General features: G+C 45.1%; 1 protein-coding gene across 1 annotated transcript in view; it reads right to left on the bottom strand.

Annotated features, from left to right (window-relative positions):
- Positions 1–12,322, bottom strand: part of Gpr39 (G protein-coupled receptor 39) — a 207,449-nt gene extending 195,127 nt beyond the window's left edge. The window contains exon 1 of the mRNA XM_034513353.2: positions 11,078–12,322. Coding sequence (XP_034369244.1) covers positions 11,078–11,933 — 856 coding nt within the window. The 5' untranslated portion in view covers positions 11,934–12,322. The remainder of the gene's footprint in view (positions 1–11,077) is intronic.
- Between the last annotated feature and the right edge of the window lie 3,903 nt (positions 12,323–16,225).

Raw genomic sequence — 16,225 nt, 5'->3', positions numbered from 1 at the left:
AAGGTGGTCTGACAAGTTGTTGGAACTGTAAGAAACCTCTTTCTTCCAGAGAAATTCCTCTTCTGGCTGCCACCAGCCTTTGGCCTTTTTCTTCCCCAGCATGAGACTCCTGGGGAAATTCCAATCTCCTGAGCACTAATGTTTCAAATAGTCTTACAGCCAAAGGGAGGGGCACAAGTGGCTCATTAGAATCCCGGCGTTCCTGCCAGGAATCCCTTTACATTCTGGAAGCACAACCAGCCCTGAAAATGTATCCAATTGTGATGCAGCAAATGCTGCTGCCTTGGGCAGCGCTGCAGAGGGCCATGCCATTTTTAAATCCGATCAGTGGCTTCCAGGGATCACGTCCCCGCCCTTCGCTGTGGCAGCGTCTGCAGGTGAACCGTCTAGCAGTGGATCTGGGCTTTGGAAACATTAAAGCAGAGATCTGGGGTTTCCGATTCTTTCACACATCACGAAGCCTAGCTTTCAACGCTACCACTCAGCTCAAGCGGTCAGAAACAGAGTTTCTGTTCTACAAATGGATGGTGATGCAGGGCACACTGGGGCAGGCAGTACCTGCTACTTCCTCCTCTGGGGCCATCGCCTCTTGCCTTAGCCCTGAGTGAGGTGGCTGGGGGCATGGAATTTCAACTTAAATGGGAAATAAAAACATATACATCTAATATTTTCAAAATGTTACTGCCTCCCTTCTCCCTGAGGAGCTCCTTGCCAAAATGTGCTCACAGTGTGCAAATGCAACATTCAGAATCCAGCCTTCTCTGCTCAGGCCACAGTACCTGCCTGTAAATCCCTAGGTAATGGACTTCCTGGTGTCAGAATCTCTTACTTGGGAAGTGAGTTTACATCAAAGGGAATCCCTGTGGTCACAGATCTGGTTTCCACCCATTTTCCTGCTTCTTGCCTGGAAGCCTGGCTGGGGCTCTCTCTCTGTGTCTCTGTCTCTGTCTCTGTCTCTGTCTCTGTCTCTGTCTCTCTGTCTCTGTCTCTGTCTCTCTCTCTCTCTCTCTCTCTCTCTCTCTCTCTCTCTCTCTGTGTGTGTGTGTGTGTGTGTGTGTAACCTCCCCTACACTTAGAAGCTTACACATAAGGACCCTACTTTTGCCTCGTGGGCTCTGATTCCCTTCCCCAGACATCTGGCCTTTCTGTCTGGGATGCTGCAACCTGAACTCTCCTTGCTGCTGCTATCATGCCTCTGTCAGTTGCCTCTGTCTGTCTGTCTATGGCATCAATAGCTCTTCTAATAAACTCTGTATTTCCCAGTAATCTATTTCAGTGCCTTCTTGGGGCTCTAATCCACCTGAACCCCAGCATAAAGCACTGCAAAACCAAAAAACAAACCAACAAAACTCTGCATTAACAATTTGTTAAGCGTTTAACAAGGACTAAGAGCTAAGTGCACCACAGTTACTTTTACCCTATGGTTATTTCCAACAGGGACATATAGCTAAAGTTGCCGTTGTGGGACTGATTAGCACAAAATGGTCACTGGCTCAAAAGAGGACAACACCTTACACATCCTCCTTACTCTGGCTTTTCCCTAAAATTCGGCTTATTTATTTATTTTGTATGTATGTGTGGCACAGTGAGTGTGGGTGTTGGAATAGTCAGTTCCATCCACGAATCAGCTCTCTCTTTCTCCCATGTGGTTCCCAGGAATTCAACTCAGACCATCAGGCCTGGCAGCAAGTATATTTTCCCACTGAAATTCCTTGCCCACCCTCGCTTCTTACAGGCCTCAAAGGATCCAGGCACCCTTCAGAGAGGGAACATTTGGTCAGATTGAGCAGAATGTGCTCAGAGAATAATAAACTCCATAGATAGCATGTCCAGGATAACAGAGACCTTTGCTCCTTTTCTCATTACTGTAACAAACGCCTGGCAAGAAGCGACTTAAGGAAGGGAGGGTTTCTTCTGCCTCACAGTTTGAGGGGACGGTCATGTTGGGAAGGCGTGCAGGGCAGCAGAAGCATAAGGCTCTGGTCACACTGGATCCAGTCAGGAAGCAGAAAGAATTGTTCCTGCTCAACTTGCTTTCTCCTTTTGTCCGGAACCTCAGCCCATGGAATATTACCAGCCCAGTTAACTAACTGTAGAAGCTCCTCACAGACATGCCCAGCAGGTGATTCTACTTCTTGTCAAGCTGGCAACTGAGACTAACCATCACACTTCCCAAAGTCCAGCTTCAGTGGAACACACACATACACCAAGGTATGGTTGAGGGAAAGGTATATTGCAAATATGGGGAGAGAACAGGCAGAGGCATCTGGAAGGGTCAAGACTGACTGAACTAGGCCAGGGGAGGGGAGAGGAACAGAGAAAAGCAAGAGAGGAAGAGAAAAAAGAGGAGAAAGGGGGGCTAAGAGAGAAGAAAGAGGCCAAGAACAAGACAGGAGGCCAAGAGACTGTGGTTCAAAATGGCTGAAGTTATATAAGGATCAGAAGCTGGGAAGGCAGTCCCGGGACTAGAGAGTTTAGGGTAGGGACAGGGTGTGCCAGCCAGGATGACTCTAACACATATTGGGGGATATTAGGAGAACCTGGCAGCCAGCTCCACTTTGACATGTTAAATAAGCAACTCTGCCATTTGTCCCGAGTTTGAGACCTAAAACAGCTAAGGTGTGTTCATTTATTTATATGGTCAACAAGCATCTGCTGAACAACTGAGCATCTTCTTTGTGCTGTCTACTATTGGGGTGATGGTCTGAGTGTGAGAGAAAATTAAGAATAGAAGCTAAAGAGATGGCTCAGTTGGCAAAGTGCCTGTCACACAAGCACTCAGACCTGAGTTTGAAGAGATGGGTGTGGGAATGGAATTCTGGGATCCCAGTGCTTGCTAGGGTGGAGACAGACAAATCCCTGAGCTTGCTGATTAGCTAACCTGGGTAATTGGTGAGCTACAGGCTCAGTGAAAGACTCTATTAAAAATAAGGTGGCAGTAATAATGGAAGATACATCAACTTCTGGCTTCTACATACATGCTCATACAAGTGTGCACACACCATGTAGCTTACACACACACACACATGTGCACACACATCACACACACACTGGAAAAACAAAGTTAGGAACAGCTCCTGCCATCAAGGAATACAACAAAAAACTAGATACCATCAAATGACTGCACAAGTAAATGTAGGAATTACGACTATTAGTTTTGTGTCAAGGACATTTTAATGAGGTTGAGCTAAGCTTCCCTGAGACCTTGGAGAAAGAGAAGGATATGAACTTGGAGAGGGGGAGGGAGCTATAGGGATGAATGAGTGTGAAGACTGACGGAAGAGCAATTAGACAGAGCAAACAACACGCAGAGGCCAGGGTGAGTTCAACCATGTCTACTGAAGGGCTTGAAATGGGGATGAGGTGCGCAGAATTAAAGGGTGTGAGAGACTCGGTGTGCACCCCAGATTCAAGCACTGGACCCCCGTCCCAAATATACAAGTAAATGTATTTGAAGTGATGTGTGATGACCTTGTGGGGACAGGAATTGAGAGAGTGTGTTTGCACAGAGGAGAGGACACAGGAGGGCACAGCAGAGACAGCTATGTGCAATTTAAGGAGAAAGAGGTGAGTGAGATGGCTCAGTATATAAAGGCACCTGCCACCAACACTGATGACCTGAGTTCAATTTCTGGGCCTCACATGGTTCAAGGAAAGAACTGAAGAAGTTGTCTCCTGGCCTGCATGTGTATACAATGGCACAGAAACCTACACACAGGCATACCAACACAAACAACCATGCAAAGTTAATAAGTTAATTTAATTTTAAAAGTAATAAAAAATATTTTTTTAAAAAAGGAGAAAGCCAGGAGTTGTGGCACACACCTTTAATCTCAGCACTCCGGAGGTAGAGGCAGGAGGATCTCTGTGAGTTTGAGGTTGGCCTGGTCTACAGAGTAAATTCCAAGACATCCAGAACCACATAGTGAGATCTTATCTCAAAAAATAAAAGAAAATAGTAAATGAATGAGCAAATAAATAAATAAAATAGTGGTCTTGGGAGACACCACCACCCTTGATGGTGTCTACATACCAGACTTTCAGCTAGCGGAACTGTGAGATAGCAAGTGTGTGTTGTGGAAGGAACTCTAACATGGTTCTTACAGCAGCCGACTGAGACCAACGCAAGGGGAGAAAGGAACTCAATGAAGCCGTATCGCAGCCAACCCCATGTCAAGGACGTCAGTCTACACTGACAACAGAGTGATAGAATGGAGCCAATGCCCCGTTTTAGAAGGTTGGATTAGAGCTGATATACCAAAGGAGGGGTCAATCACTATAGTATGAAGGAGAGCCAAGGTCCGAGCAATAGAAGATGCAGACTCAGGCTGGAGACGTGGTTTGGCCAGCAAGCACTTGCCTAGCTTACACTTGAAAATCTCAGGGTTCATTCTTCAGCATCACCAAATCCAAACCAAGAACAAAGGGTAGATTCATTTGAACTGTTGGCATTTTCTGCGAATGATTGAAAGAGCACTATGGTATCATAGGTTATTTGGAGATGCTTACAAAGAAAGGTAGCACGGAGGCTAAACATCATCCATGACAGACAGACAGACAGACAGACAGACAGACAGACGGACAGGCGGGCAGGCAGGCAGGCAGGCAGGCGGGCAGACAGGCAGACGGGCAGACGGGCAGACAGGCAGACAGACATAAGCCATGGTGACCAAATTTCTCTCTAAAACTCAGTGAGCTTGCAAGGAGTTAAGGTTAGAGAGTCAATTAGCGGAGGATATAGCAGAAGGGAAACAGGGGTGGGATGCGTCTGGTTGGTAGAGTGCTTGCCTAGCAGGCATGAAGCCCTGGGTTCCATTCCTAGCACTTCACAAACTGGATGTGATGGTGCATGCCTGTAAACCCGGCTCTTGGGTAGTGGGAGCAGGAAGATCAGAAGCTCCAGATCATCCTTAGCTAAAATAATAATAATAATAATAATAATAATAATAATAATAATAATAATAATAATAATAAGTTTTAGGCTAGCTGAAACTACATAAGATTCTGTCTATGCAGATTTAAAAGGCATTGGAAAGATGGTACAGCAGTTAGGAGTACTGGCTGCTCTTCCAGAGGACCCAAATTGGATTCCTTGAAGAAATGAAGCCTCACAACCACCTCTAACTCCAGCTTTAGGAGATCCAACTCCTGCCTCTGGCCTCCAGGGGCACTGCACACATAGGCTGCACATATACGCAGGCAGGTAAAATATCCATACACATAACTTTTTGTTGTTTTCGAGACAGGATCTCACTATGCAGCTCTGGCTATCCCAGAACTCACTCTGTAGACCAGGCTGGCCTTAAACTCACACAGATCCGCCTGCCTCTGCCTCCTGAGTGCTGTGATTAAAGGCACATGCCACTACTCCCAGCCATGAAATATTTTAAAATAACAATAATAATAATAACGGAAAAGGCAAAGAGAGCTGATAGTGGCAGATCAAGAGTCTTTGTCCAGGAGGCAGGACAAGACCCCTGAACTTCCAATTTAATATTCTTCTCATGAATATTATAAATATTCATAAACAAATTTTACTCTCCACCATTTGGGCACTAGTAAGCAGATGCTTTGCTCAACCAAGGCACCTACACTCTGATTATACTCCGATAGCCCCCCAAGAAACATGCAACAAAGACAGATGAGCAGGCATGCTAATGAATGGGGCCTGAGACTCCAATATTCCCTTTCTCAAATGCTGTGCGTGTCCCCGACAGAGAAATGAAATCTTCGAGACAGGGTGATTATACAAATAAGGCGGCATTATTGTATTTGTCTACCAGGCTGATCGCAGGAAATTTGCAATTTATGATGGATTTCACAAATAGAAAAAATAAACAGGCGATATCATTTATTATAGCAGCATCTACATCAATAAAGGAAAGGAGAGAAGAGTGGCAATAATCTGAATATTGGAGGTAAAAGTTTCTCCTGATATATTCAAGCATTTGAATCAAAATATTATCTTATTGCTAAGAGGTCACTAATTTAATTTTGATGATATTTCCCCCAAGAGACTGACTTGATAGATCATTGTACACTGCAGAAAATGTCTTTGCTCGCAAAATTAAACTAGTCAAAAAAACAACTATTAAAACGTTCTTATGGTGAGCTGGGGGTGCGGCTCAGTTGGCTAAAAACCTTGCTGAGAATGCAGAAAGCCCTGGATTCCATTCCCAGCACTGCATAAATTAGGTGTGGTAGGGCACACCTGTAATCCCAGGACTTGGGAGGTAGAAGCAAGAGGATTATAAATTGAAGACCATCTTCAGCTACTTAGTGGGTTCAATGTCATCCTAGGCTACATGAGTCCCTGACCCAAATAGAGGCTAAGTAGAGCCCAGAGAGATGTTTCAGTGGTTAAGAACAAGGCTCTTGCAGAGGACCCAAATTCAGTTTCTAGCTCCCACATACATTGACTTACAACTGCCTGTAACTCCAGTGCCAGGGCATCGGATATCCTCTTCTGGTCTCCGTGGCACACACACACATACATGTCAAATATAAAAGGAAATATTTTAACAGATATATTATAAACTCGATTTCTCCAGAAGGCCTCCTTTGGATGTTTTTAGTTCCAGACTACTCACGCTGAGGTGCCTGTCCTAGGGTTATCGTTGTCAATGTTCTATTCTGTCATGATTACCTGTCCTAAGTCAGATAGACTCTCATTGTCCTTAATAGCTGGCCATATTTGATTCATGGGTTTCCTGGGCTCTCTTTCATTGATTTTTATGAAATTCTGTAGCACAGTTTACAGCTCGACTTCTGTGTTCTGATGTCCTCTGGGGATTACATGCAAGCTGCTACCTTGGAAGTTTCCTGGAGTGCCACAAAAATTATTTCTCCGCATTTTTTTTAAAAAAAGATGTGTTTGTTTTTATTTTATGTATATGAGTGTTTGCCTGCATCTAAGTACCCCATATGAATGGCTCATGTATGACCACACATGCACATCACACACAAATGGGAAGAAAAAAGAAAGAAGGGAGGGAGAGAAGGAAGAAGGGATAGAGGGAGAAGAGAGAAGGAGGGAGGGAGGGAAGGAGAGACAAGGGAGAGAGGGAGAGAGGAGGGGGGAGAGAAAGGGAGGGAGAGGGGGAGGGAGAGGAGGGGGCAGGAAAGGCAAGGGTTTTTAGGAATAGGCACTTTTGCATTATTAGGGTTTATCCTGTAAATTGCTTGTGGCCTAGTGGGCATCTCAGCACTGTTTTCTCTCCCAGGGTCCCTCATTTTTTCTCATTATTTACCAGCTCAGCACCTCAATAAAGTGGAGAAGTAACCACAAAAATATGCAGAAAAGAAACTTAATAATTGCTACAAAGGCTTCCTTTGCTTGGGTTTATGAATTTTGGCTCCATTATATAGAAGTTAGAATTATTTTTAACAATGAGGAGGGAACCTTTAATTGATTTTTTATTGCTTCAAGTGCTCCAAAGACATACTGTGTTTTGTTGTCATTTACACTTCATATTAAATTCAAAATATGTTTGAAATGAGCAAATATTTATTTTCATTTGATCCATCTGTTAAGTGAAATACTAAAAAGACAGCTAAATCACTATATTAAATTCAGTGGTTTATAAACAATTTATATGTTCATTTGTTCTGGGTTAAAAATGCCCCAAAGCACAAGTTTATGAAACCCACAAAGCAAATTGCATCGCATTAATCTGATGGATGTAAGCCATGGCTTCCTCCTCTTCACTCCATTAATTTACTCCCTAACTCGAGTTAATTAGTGAGGTTCCTATTTTTAAAAGTTCTTTGAAATGCACTGGGAAGGGGAGACAGTGTTTGCTCATACCGCTTTGAAAACCTACCACAGAGAAGACAGACTAAATACGAATGGCCAATTTCTCGGGGTCTTGTCACACACTGAGTACCTGATTGTCAGTCAACAATGTCTATGCTGGAAGCCAGTGTGTGATTAATATACAGTTGTTATAAAGAATCTGGAGAAGTCCAGATGCGAAGGAAAGAAGGGTAAGGAGGAACTCGTTGGAAGCAGCTACTCCTGTGAGAAATTATCTCCAGTGGGCTGGCCATATACACCAAGTACAGACTGACTTTCATCTGAACTGGGGGATGAACTGCCATCCACTCAGAGAAATGGGGGAAAAAACAAAAACCAGACGTTGGTCAGACAGTAAAGGGAGGGACTGTGGAGATGTCTCAGTGGTTAAGAGCTACCCTTCCAGAGGACCCAAGTTCAGCACCCAGAACCCACAGCACACAACTTCCTGTAACACCAGCTCCAGGAGATCCAATGCCTTCTTCTGCTCTCTTTGGAAACCTTCATGCACATACATGTATTCACACACACACACACACACACACACACACAAAATTTAAAAAATAAACCCTTTAAAGAATAAACTATGGGTAACAGTTTAAGATGTGTCTAAGAGGATTTAGAAGGGTCAAGAAGCTTCTCACCACATGTTCAAGCAAACAAACACCATTTCAGTCCCTCCTGGGATATTATGAACAACAGACAGGGGGTGACAGATCGTATTGGCTTCAGAACCCTTGCCGTGTCCCAAGTCGCATTATTTCATAGGACTCTCCACTCTGGCTCCCAGAGCACCAGCCTGCCGACCTCACTTAACCTGCTGACCTCACATAGCTTGTTCCTTCCTTGCCTCTGTCCTGCCTTCCACCATTTCCCCTCCACCCAGACTATGGAAGTCTGGGCCAGACCCTCCTTTCCGCCATGCGATAGGGTTTTGTTGGTGGTGGTTGTTTTTAAGCACTGTGTTATAGATGCTAGGCTAGCCTAACTGCAGGGAGCTGTGAACTTTTGATCCTCTTGCTTCCATGTGCAGAGAGCTGGGACGGCCACTCTACATGATGCTCACTTCCTGTTTTACGTACGCCGTGTCAGAGTCGGAACCTAGGCCTTCATGCATGCGGAGGACTCTACCAACCGAGCCACCACCCTAGCCTGTATCTTAATCCCCAAATTCCCCCTCTGTAAAACGGAAACACACATTGCCCAGCACGGCTGTGGCAGATGAGAAGGGTAGAGGAAAGGGCATCAAGATTAATATGAAAGGCCCAGGGCTACATGCAAGGAGCAGAGCATGTTGGATAAGGTAAGCACCCAGAAAAGAGTGCAGCCCCAAGAACCCAGGGCCATAGGGCCTCTAATCTTTCTTTCCCACTCTCTGACCCATTTCCTTGCTTGGGAGTAACCTCTTCATGGTAAACTGTCTACATCTCTACCACTATATAAATGTCCTTGATCCAAAAATTTAGAAATCCCAGCTGGCACCCCGGGGCCCCTTCCATGTCAGATGCTCATCCAAGTCTCACAAGCTGACCTCTTATCATTTTCTACAGACTTGGATTAAAACCAAGCCAGCAGCTGGCCCACCCTTAGCCAAGGAAGGGCCGACGTAAGACCCAAGTGCCTTCCAGTCTCACCCCCTGCTTGAACTTCAGCCCTGGGACTGACTACACAAGTTCCTGACACCCAAACGACCCCAGGATTGATTTTTCTCAGGAAACTACACTGAAGAGAAGAATGTGCCTAATCTCAACTCTCCCTTGACCAAACTCCTACTCACATACCTGTGACGTCACCTTTTCCTTGTTTTTGCTGAAAAATATTGTCAGCAGCCTTTGGTGACACATGCTACAGATGTCTGGCTTAAAGCCCTGGCTCCCAGGGGTCAGCAACAAAATCCTTCTGGTTTGGTTTGGCTTGTCTTTTAAGATTCTTCTTTAAATTATTCATATGTGTGTATGTCTATGTGAGTGTTTGTGAATATCGGGGCAGGTGTTTAAGTTGTCCAGAAGAGGCCATCATGGGCCCCCAGACCTGGAGTAGTTAGCGGTAGTTATGAGCTGCTGGAACTCTAACCAGAGTCTGCTGGAAGAGCAGTAAGCTCTTTCCTGTGAAGCCCATCTCTCCAGCTCTTAATTTGGGATTTTTTGTTTTGCTCTGTTTTGGGTTTTGTTTTAGGGTATCATAGAACCTAGGGTAGCCTCAAATTCACTATCTAGCCAGTGATGACATTAAACTTCTGATCCTCCTGCTTCTACGCCTCAAATGCTAGGATTACAAGTGGGACATTATATCAAGTTTATATAATGCTGGTGAAGGCACTTGGGGCTTCCAGAATGCTAGGCAAGCACTTTCCTATCTGAACCTCATCTCCAACTTCCAAAGATTCTCTTTGGAAGGTTTTGAGGTCTTCCATATCTCTGGGTCCCTAGAAATACTCCCCTCAATCCCAGAGAAGGCCCTCAATTTCAAATTCGCCACCAAGTTTTGGAAGCAAACAGCTCTCTCTGTCTCTCTGTCTGTCTCTCTGTCTGTCTGTCTCTCTGTCTGTCTCTCTGTGTCTTTGTCTCTCTGTCTCTGTCTTTCTCTGTCTCTGTCTCTCTGTCTCTTTGTCTCTCTCTCTCTCTCTCTCTCTCTCTCTCTCTCTCTCTCTCTCTCAGAAATGGGAGCATTGGGAAATGTTGAGGTCAGCTCATCAGATAAACAGGAATCTGTGCTATGCCTCACTGTACTAAGAAGGGACAGACCCATGGCCCTGCAGAAATCTAAGCAGGGAGTGCTCACGCACATTTCAGAGTGAGCAGATCAAAGCTCAAGATTCTTAAAATTTGCAGATCACAGTTGCCAGAAATAGCAGTCTAAAGAGCAAGTATCCCTGAGAAGCCAGCTTCTTCCAAGGAAGGGGAAAAAATGCCAACAAAATTTCCTTGCCTGATCAAGGCTCTCTGGCCTAAGGATCCAGTAAGATAACAGTCTCTCTCTTTATCTCTGAAGGACTTGTTCCTGTCCAAAGTAACTCTCTCCTGACCTGGGTGATTTCATTTGTCCCTTTTATCATCCAGTATCTTTATCTAAGATACTTTGTTTATAGCCTGAAGTCACAGAAATGATGTACCAGACTTTCAATGTCACAGACCACAGATTTCCTAAACAAAGAAGTGGCATCTCCCCACACACCCCATTGAGCACCAAGACCCTTATTTAGCTAACGTTCTTTAGCCTCCGTGAACTCTGGGTTTTATTTCTCAGGCTAGAAGGCCCACGTTCCCCGAGACCCAGACTCACTCAGGAATATGATGGTCTGTCTTCTTGCTGTCCGACTCTCCTCACTCTCTGCCTTCCTCAGCTGCAGCTGTGGCCCGGTCCCTGCCAGCGTGCCCCTCTTACTCTTCATTAGCACTTTCATCATATTCCAGCACATGAAAGCCACAGACACCAGGACCACCAGGTAAACAGCGAAGGCTCCAAAGATGCTGGACTGGAAGACCTCCCAACGGTTGGAGAGGTTTGTGCAGATGGACATACTGGAGTTTGCAAGTTGATTGTGGTTGCGGGTGCGAGACAGGTTGCACTTGAGTCCCTTGTGAGTGGGTACGTTCACCAGAGGGTACTCGATACCCATGGCAAACAGCAAAGGCAGTGCCACCAGGGTGGAGGTGACCCATACAAAGCCGATCAGCAGTTTCACCTGGCAAGGTCCAGACACGGCCTTATACCTGAAGGGATGACAAATGGCAATGTAGCGCTCAAAGCTGAGGGTCAGCACGTGCAGCAACGTGGCGTAGCTACACATCTCAAAGAGAAACGTGTGGAGCTTACAGGACAGAGCATAGCTGGGTGTGGTCAGGGGGTTCCAAATGATGCTGTAGAACTCCATGGGCATGCCAATCAAAAAGACCAAGATATCTGAACAAGCCAAGCTGACCATGTGATCTGTCACCTCCTTCTGCAAATAGCCCTTTTTCTGCAGTACCTGCGTAACCCGGATGGTGACGCTGTTGCCCAAGATGCCTACCACGAAGATGATCAGGTACACCAAGAAGAGGGTGATTTTGATCCAAGTGGCCACCTCAAATTCAGGGACGTGGCTGTGATCGATGACATGGGAGCAGATGTTGCTGGATCCACTGGATGAAGCCATGAGGAAGAGAGACCCAGACCACCAGGTTCCCAAATGTCTCCACTTCCCTTTCTTCCGCCTCCCAAAGAAGCCCAGCTACTCACCAGCGTGGGCGCAACACTTTCTGTCACTGTGGTTGGCTGGCCAAGGGTGACTTAGTTTTTCGGCTCTCTCATTGAAACTTCCTGGAATAGTTCACCCTAGAATCCCTGACGACGCCAGTGGGTGGCAGTGGGGTTTGGAGATAGTCACTCTGGGTTGAGGAGGAACCAGTCTGGAGGAGGCTCTGACCTCCCTACTCAACTCTGTGTAAGAGCCGCAATACTCTGTCTGACAGCGGATCTTCCTCTGCCTTCCAGGTCCCTGGCACTGACCTCTCCGGCCGCCTTCCAGGAGGGAAGCAAAGAGGTCTCCCACTGGTCAATCATTAACCACAGCTCATTCTGCTTAGCAGCCTGCTGCAGAACCAGCCCAGCCAGCCTCAGGGTCTGACTCAACACAGATTGTGGTAGAAAAAGGAATAGCACCTCCCCTGCCTCGCTCTTGCAGCAGTCTCCTGACCAGTCTTTGAGGTTTCTTGGGACAGGCAAACGGAGTAGGTGTGGCACCTGGGAAGGCGGAGGTCTCTCCTGGTTTGGAGAGAGACAATCTACAAGTCCCTGGATATCTGAGATGTCCTGCCTTGCAGGACTGGTTTGGCTGTGGCTTGCTCTGAAGAACTCTGCAAGCCTCTCCCAGTAGTGCCCAAGTTATAGGATACCCAGGTATTTGCAATGAATTACTACCTTGAAATCATCCCCAACCAGGCTAATAAGATCCATTTTGAAGCCTGGCTTGGCTCCAAGCCTCCTAATGTTTTGCACAGTGCACGCAGCGTCTCCATCTGGCCCCAGGGACCCCGAACTGCTTCTGGTTGTTTCTTGAAGCTATTCTCTCCCCAGAGGCAGAACTCACCAGCAGTTGGGAATGTGAGTGGCTGCAAAAGGGGCACCTGTGTTCCAGCTATCTAGTTAGGGAAGCACACCCTTCAAGGGAAGCTGTTTCCACAAGCTGGAGGACCACAGCAGGAGCCCGTGGGCTCTCAAAGACGTCCACTGCTTAAACGGGTGGAGGGAATTTAATGAGCACTTTGAACCTTTTAGTATAGAGATTCCATATAACTCTAAAATCGAAAATGAGGGTAGAAGCGAAAGAAAGCGAGCAGATGTGTGCATTGAGAGACACCCAACAGTCAACATAAGTGCAGATGTTGCTAAGTGGGGACTTGGGGAAGGTCACTATAAGCCAAGCACTACTGTTCTGAAGAATTAGACTGTTTATAGTCCCTGCCCATCCTAAGTCCCCTTGGGTCATAAAATCACTTCGTTGGGTTGGTTGTCTTTTGCTTTTGTTTTTTGAGAAATGGTTCCATGTAACCCAGGCTGGCCTCCAACACCATATAGGCCAGTATAACCTTGAATTCGTGATCCTTCTGCCTCCAAGTGCTGGGATTATAGGCTTGTACCACCTCTCTTTGTTTATGAGGTATTGAGACCTCGGGCTTCACAAATTCTGGACAAACCCTCTACCAACTGAGCCATATTCCACACTGTGTGCAATCTTAAGAAAAAGTCAAATACCTAAAAACAGGAAGCTGAGAAGGGCAATTCCCAGAAACAGGGAGGAAAAGGAAGTTCACCACAGCTGCTGGTTTGCAGTTGCATAGGGTGAATGTGTCTAGATAGCTCACCTAACTCAGGACTTGAGTTAATAGTACTTTGAGGCTCAATAAGAAGGATACTAAGAGACCACCGGTGTAACACACTTAATAGTCACTCAGGGGGAGACAAGAAAATAAGAGTCTTGTTCGTAGTCGCCTTTTGACTATGTGTTTTAGCTTGTTTTGTATTACTGTGGTAACACACTTCAAGCAAAAGCAACTTGAGGTGGAAGGGGTTTACTTGGTTTATAATCCCAGGTCAGCCATGGAGGGAAGTCAGAGTAGGAACTGAAACAGACTGAATGGAGGGCCACTATTTTCTAGCTTATCCATGCTCCTGGTGGGTTAGCCTCTTTCTCATACAGCCCAAGACTACCTGTCTAGAGATGGTACTGGTCACACTGGGCCGGATGACCACACTGTAGAAGAATGAAAACAGACCCATAGTTATCATCCTGCCCCCAAATCAACTCCAGGTGGTTCAGAGACCCCAGTGATGAATTGCTAGAGGGAAACAGACAGGGGTGCTGGAAATGCAATTCCATTTGCCCAGGAATTAAGGCCAACAATTGACAAATGGGACCTCATAAAATTTCAAAGCTCCTGCACAGCAAAGAAAACCATTAGTCAAATGAAGAGGAAGTCCCAAGAGTGTAGTGAGAATCCTTGCCACCTATACACCCAATAGAAGATTATTCTCCAAAATAGACAAAGAATTTAAAAAAAAAAAAAAACAAAGAATCAAGAAAATAAATGACTGAATTTAAACATGGCGTATGGGGCTGGAGAGATGGCTCAGTGATTCATAGCTCTGGGTGCTCTTCCAGAGGTCCTGAGTTCCATCTCCAGCAACCACATGGTGGCTCACAACCATCTCTAATGGGACCTGATGCCACACAAAATATAAAATAAATAAATCTTTTTTAAAAAAAAATGGTGTATGTAGGTCAACAAAGTTATCAAAAATATGGGCTAAAATATATATCTTTAAGTGTTCAACATCCTTAGCAATTAGAAAAATGTAATTTTGAAACTATCATTATTTTGAAATTTCATCTTAACCTGGTCAGAATGCTTAAGATCAAGAAAAAAAAAAAAAACCAAATGCTAGAGAGGATGCTGGGAAAGGGGGACCTTCCTTCACTGCTGATGGGACTGAGAGCTGATGCAGCCACTGTGGAAATCAGTGAGGAGAATCCTCAAAAAGCTGAACGTAAATCTGGCACATGGCCCAGCCGTAGCACACCTTGGCATGTATCCAAAGGACCTCACATCCTACTTCATGGAGACTTGCTTGCTCAGCCATGTTCAATGTCACTAGGAAGCTAGGAAATGGAAACAACCTCTGTGTCTTTCATCTGATACATGGACATGAATATGTGGCACATATGTACAATGGACTACTCCTAAGCTGTAAAGAAAGCAGAAACTGTGGAGATCTTAGGTAAACGGATGGAAGTAGAATATATTTACTGAGCGAGGTGACCCAGAAAGACAAGCTTCCCATGTTCTCTTATCTGTGGCTCCTAGCTCCAAGTCTCTACATCTGGACATAGAACCCTTCAACTGCAGAAGCGAGGGAAGTAGAAATGGAATCTAGGGGACCAGGGAAAGGAGATCTAGAGAGGATAAGATACTGGAGCATAGGCTATCTAGAGCGAATACGATGACACAGGAGCTATGAGGAAAGAAAGCAAAACCCAGAGATGAGAGGAGTAACTGGGAAGAGAAAGGAAAGGTGATGAAGACAAGAGGAAGAAAGGGACATAAATGCACTAAAGGTGCTTGAAAAAGCCAAATATACATACATACATACACACACACACATGCATACCAAACACACATTTTATGTATATCCAAATTATTTATATTTATATTTATATTTATATTTATGTATATCCAAATTTGTGTATACCCAAATTATACACACACACATATACATACATACCATATACATTAATAGAATTGTGCATGCTTGTGCACATGTGTGTGAATGTGTGTATGTGTATGCAGGTGAATGTGCACACGTGTATATGTGGAGAGCAGAAGTCAACATCAGAAATTGTTCCTCGGGTTCTGTCCACCTTATTTGTTAATTTGGTTTGTTGGTTATTTGATTATTTTGAGACACGGTTTCATTATGTAGACATATAGGTTTTTTTTTTTTACAGATTCAAACATGTGTGTGTGTGTGTGTGTGTGTGTGTGTGTGTGTGTGTGTGTGTGTGTACATGAGTTCAGGTGCCCTGGGAGGCCAGAAGAAGCCATTAGATGCCCTGGATCTGAAGTTACAGGTGATTATGACCCATTAGATGGAGATACAATAAACCACATTCCAGGCCTGTGCAGGAACAGCAATCACATCTAACTGCTGAGCCATCTGTCTAGCCTCATGATTCATTGGGTTTTTTGTTTTGTTTTGCTTTGTTTTGTTTTGCTTTGTATATTATTTTTACATTGTGCAAAGTGGGTATTATTGCCCTCATTTTACAGTTGAGAAACTTGAGGAATAGAGGATAAAGTGACCACCAGACAACTCCAAAGGGAAAATTCAAGGCCAAGTATATCTGGCACCTAAGCATTTTCTTCCCTAAGACAGTCTCCCTAGACCTAG

Source organism: Arvicanthis niloticus, chromosome 10 (assembly GCF_011762505.2).
Source record: "Arvicanthis niloticus isolate mArvNil1 chromosome 10, mArvNil1.pat.X, whole genome shotgun sequence".
Lineage (NCBI taxonomy): Eukaryota > Metazoa > Chordata > Mammalia > Rodentia > Muridae > Arvicanthis > Arvicanthis niloticus.
This window is presented reverse-complemented; position numbering and strand designations above follow the sequence as displayed.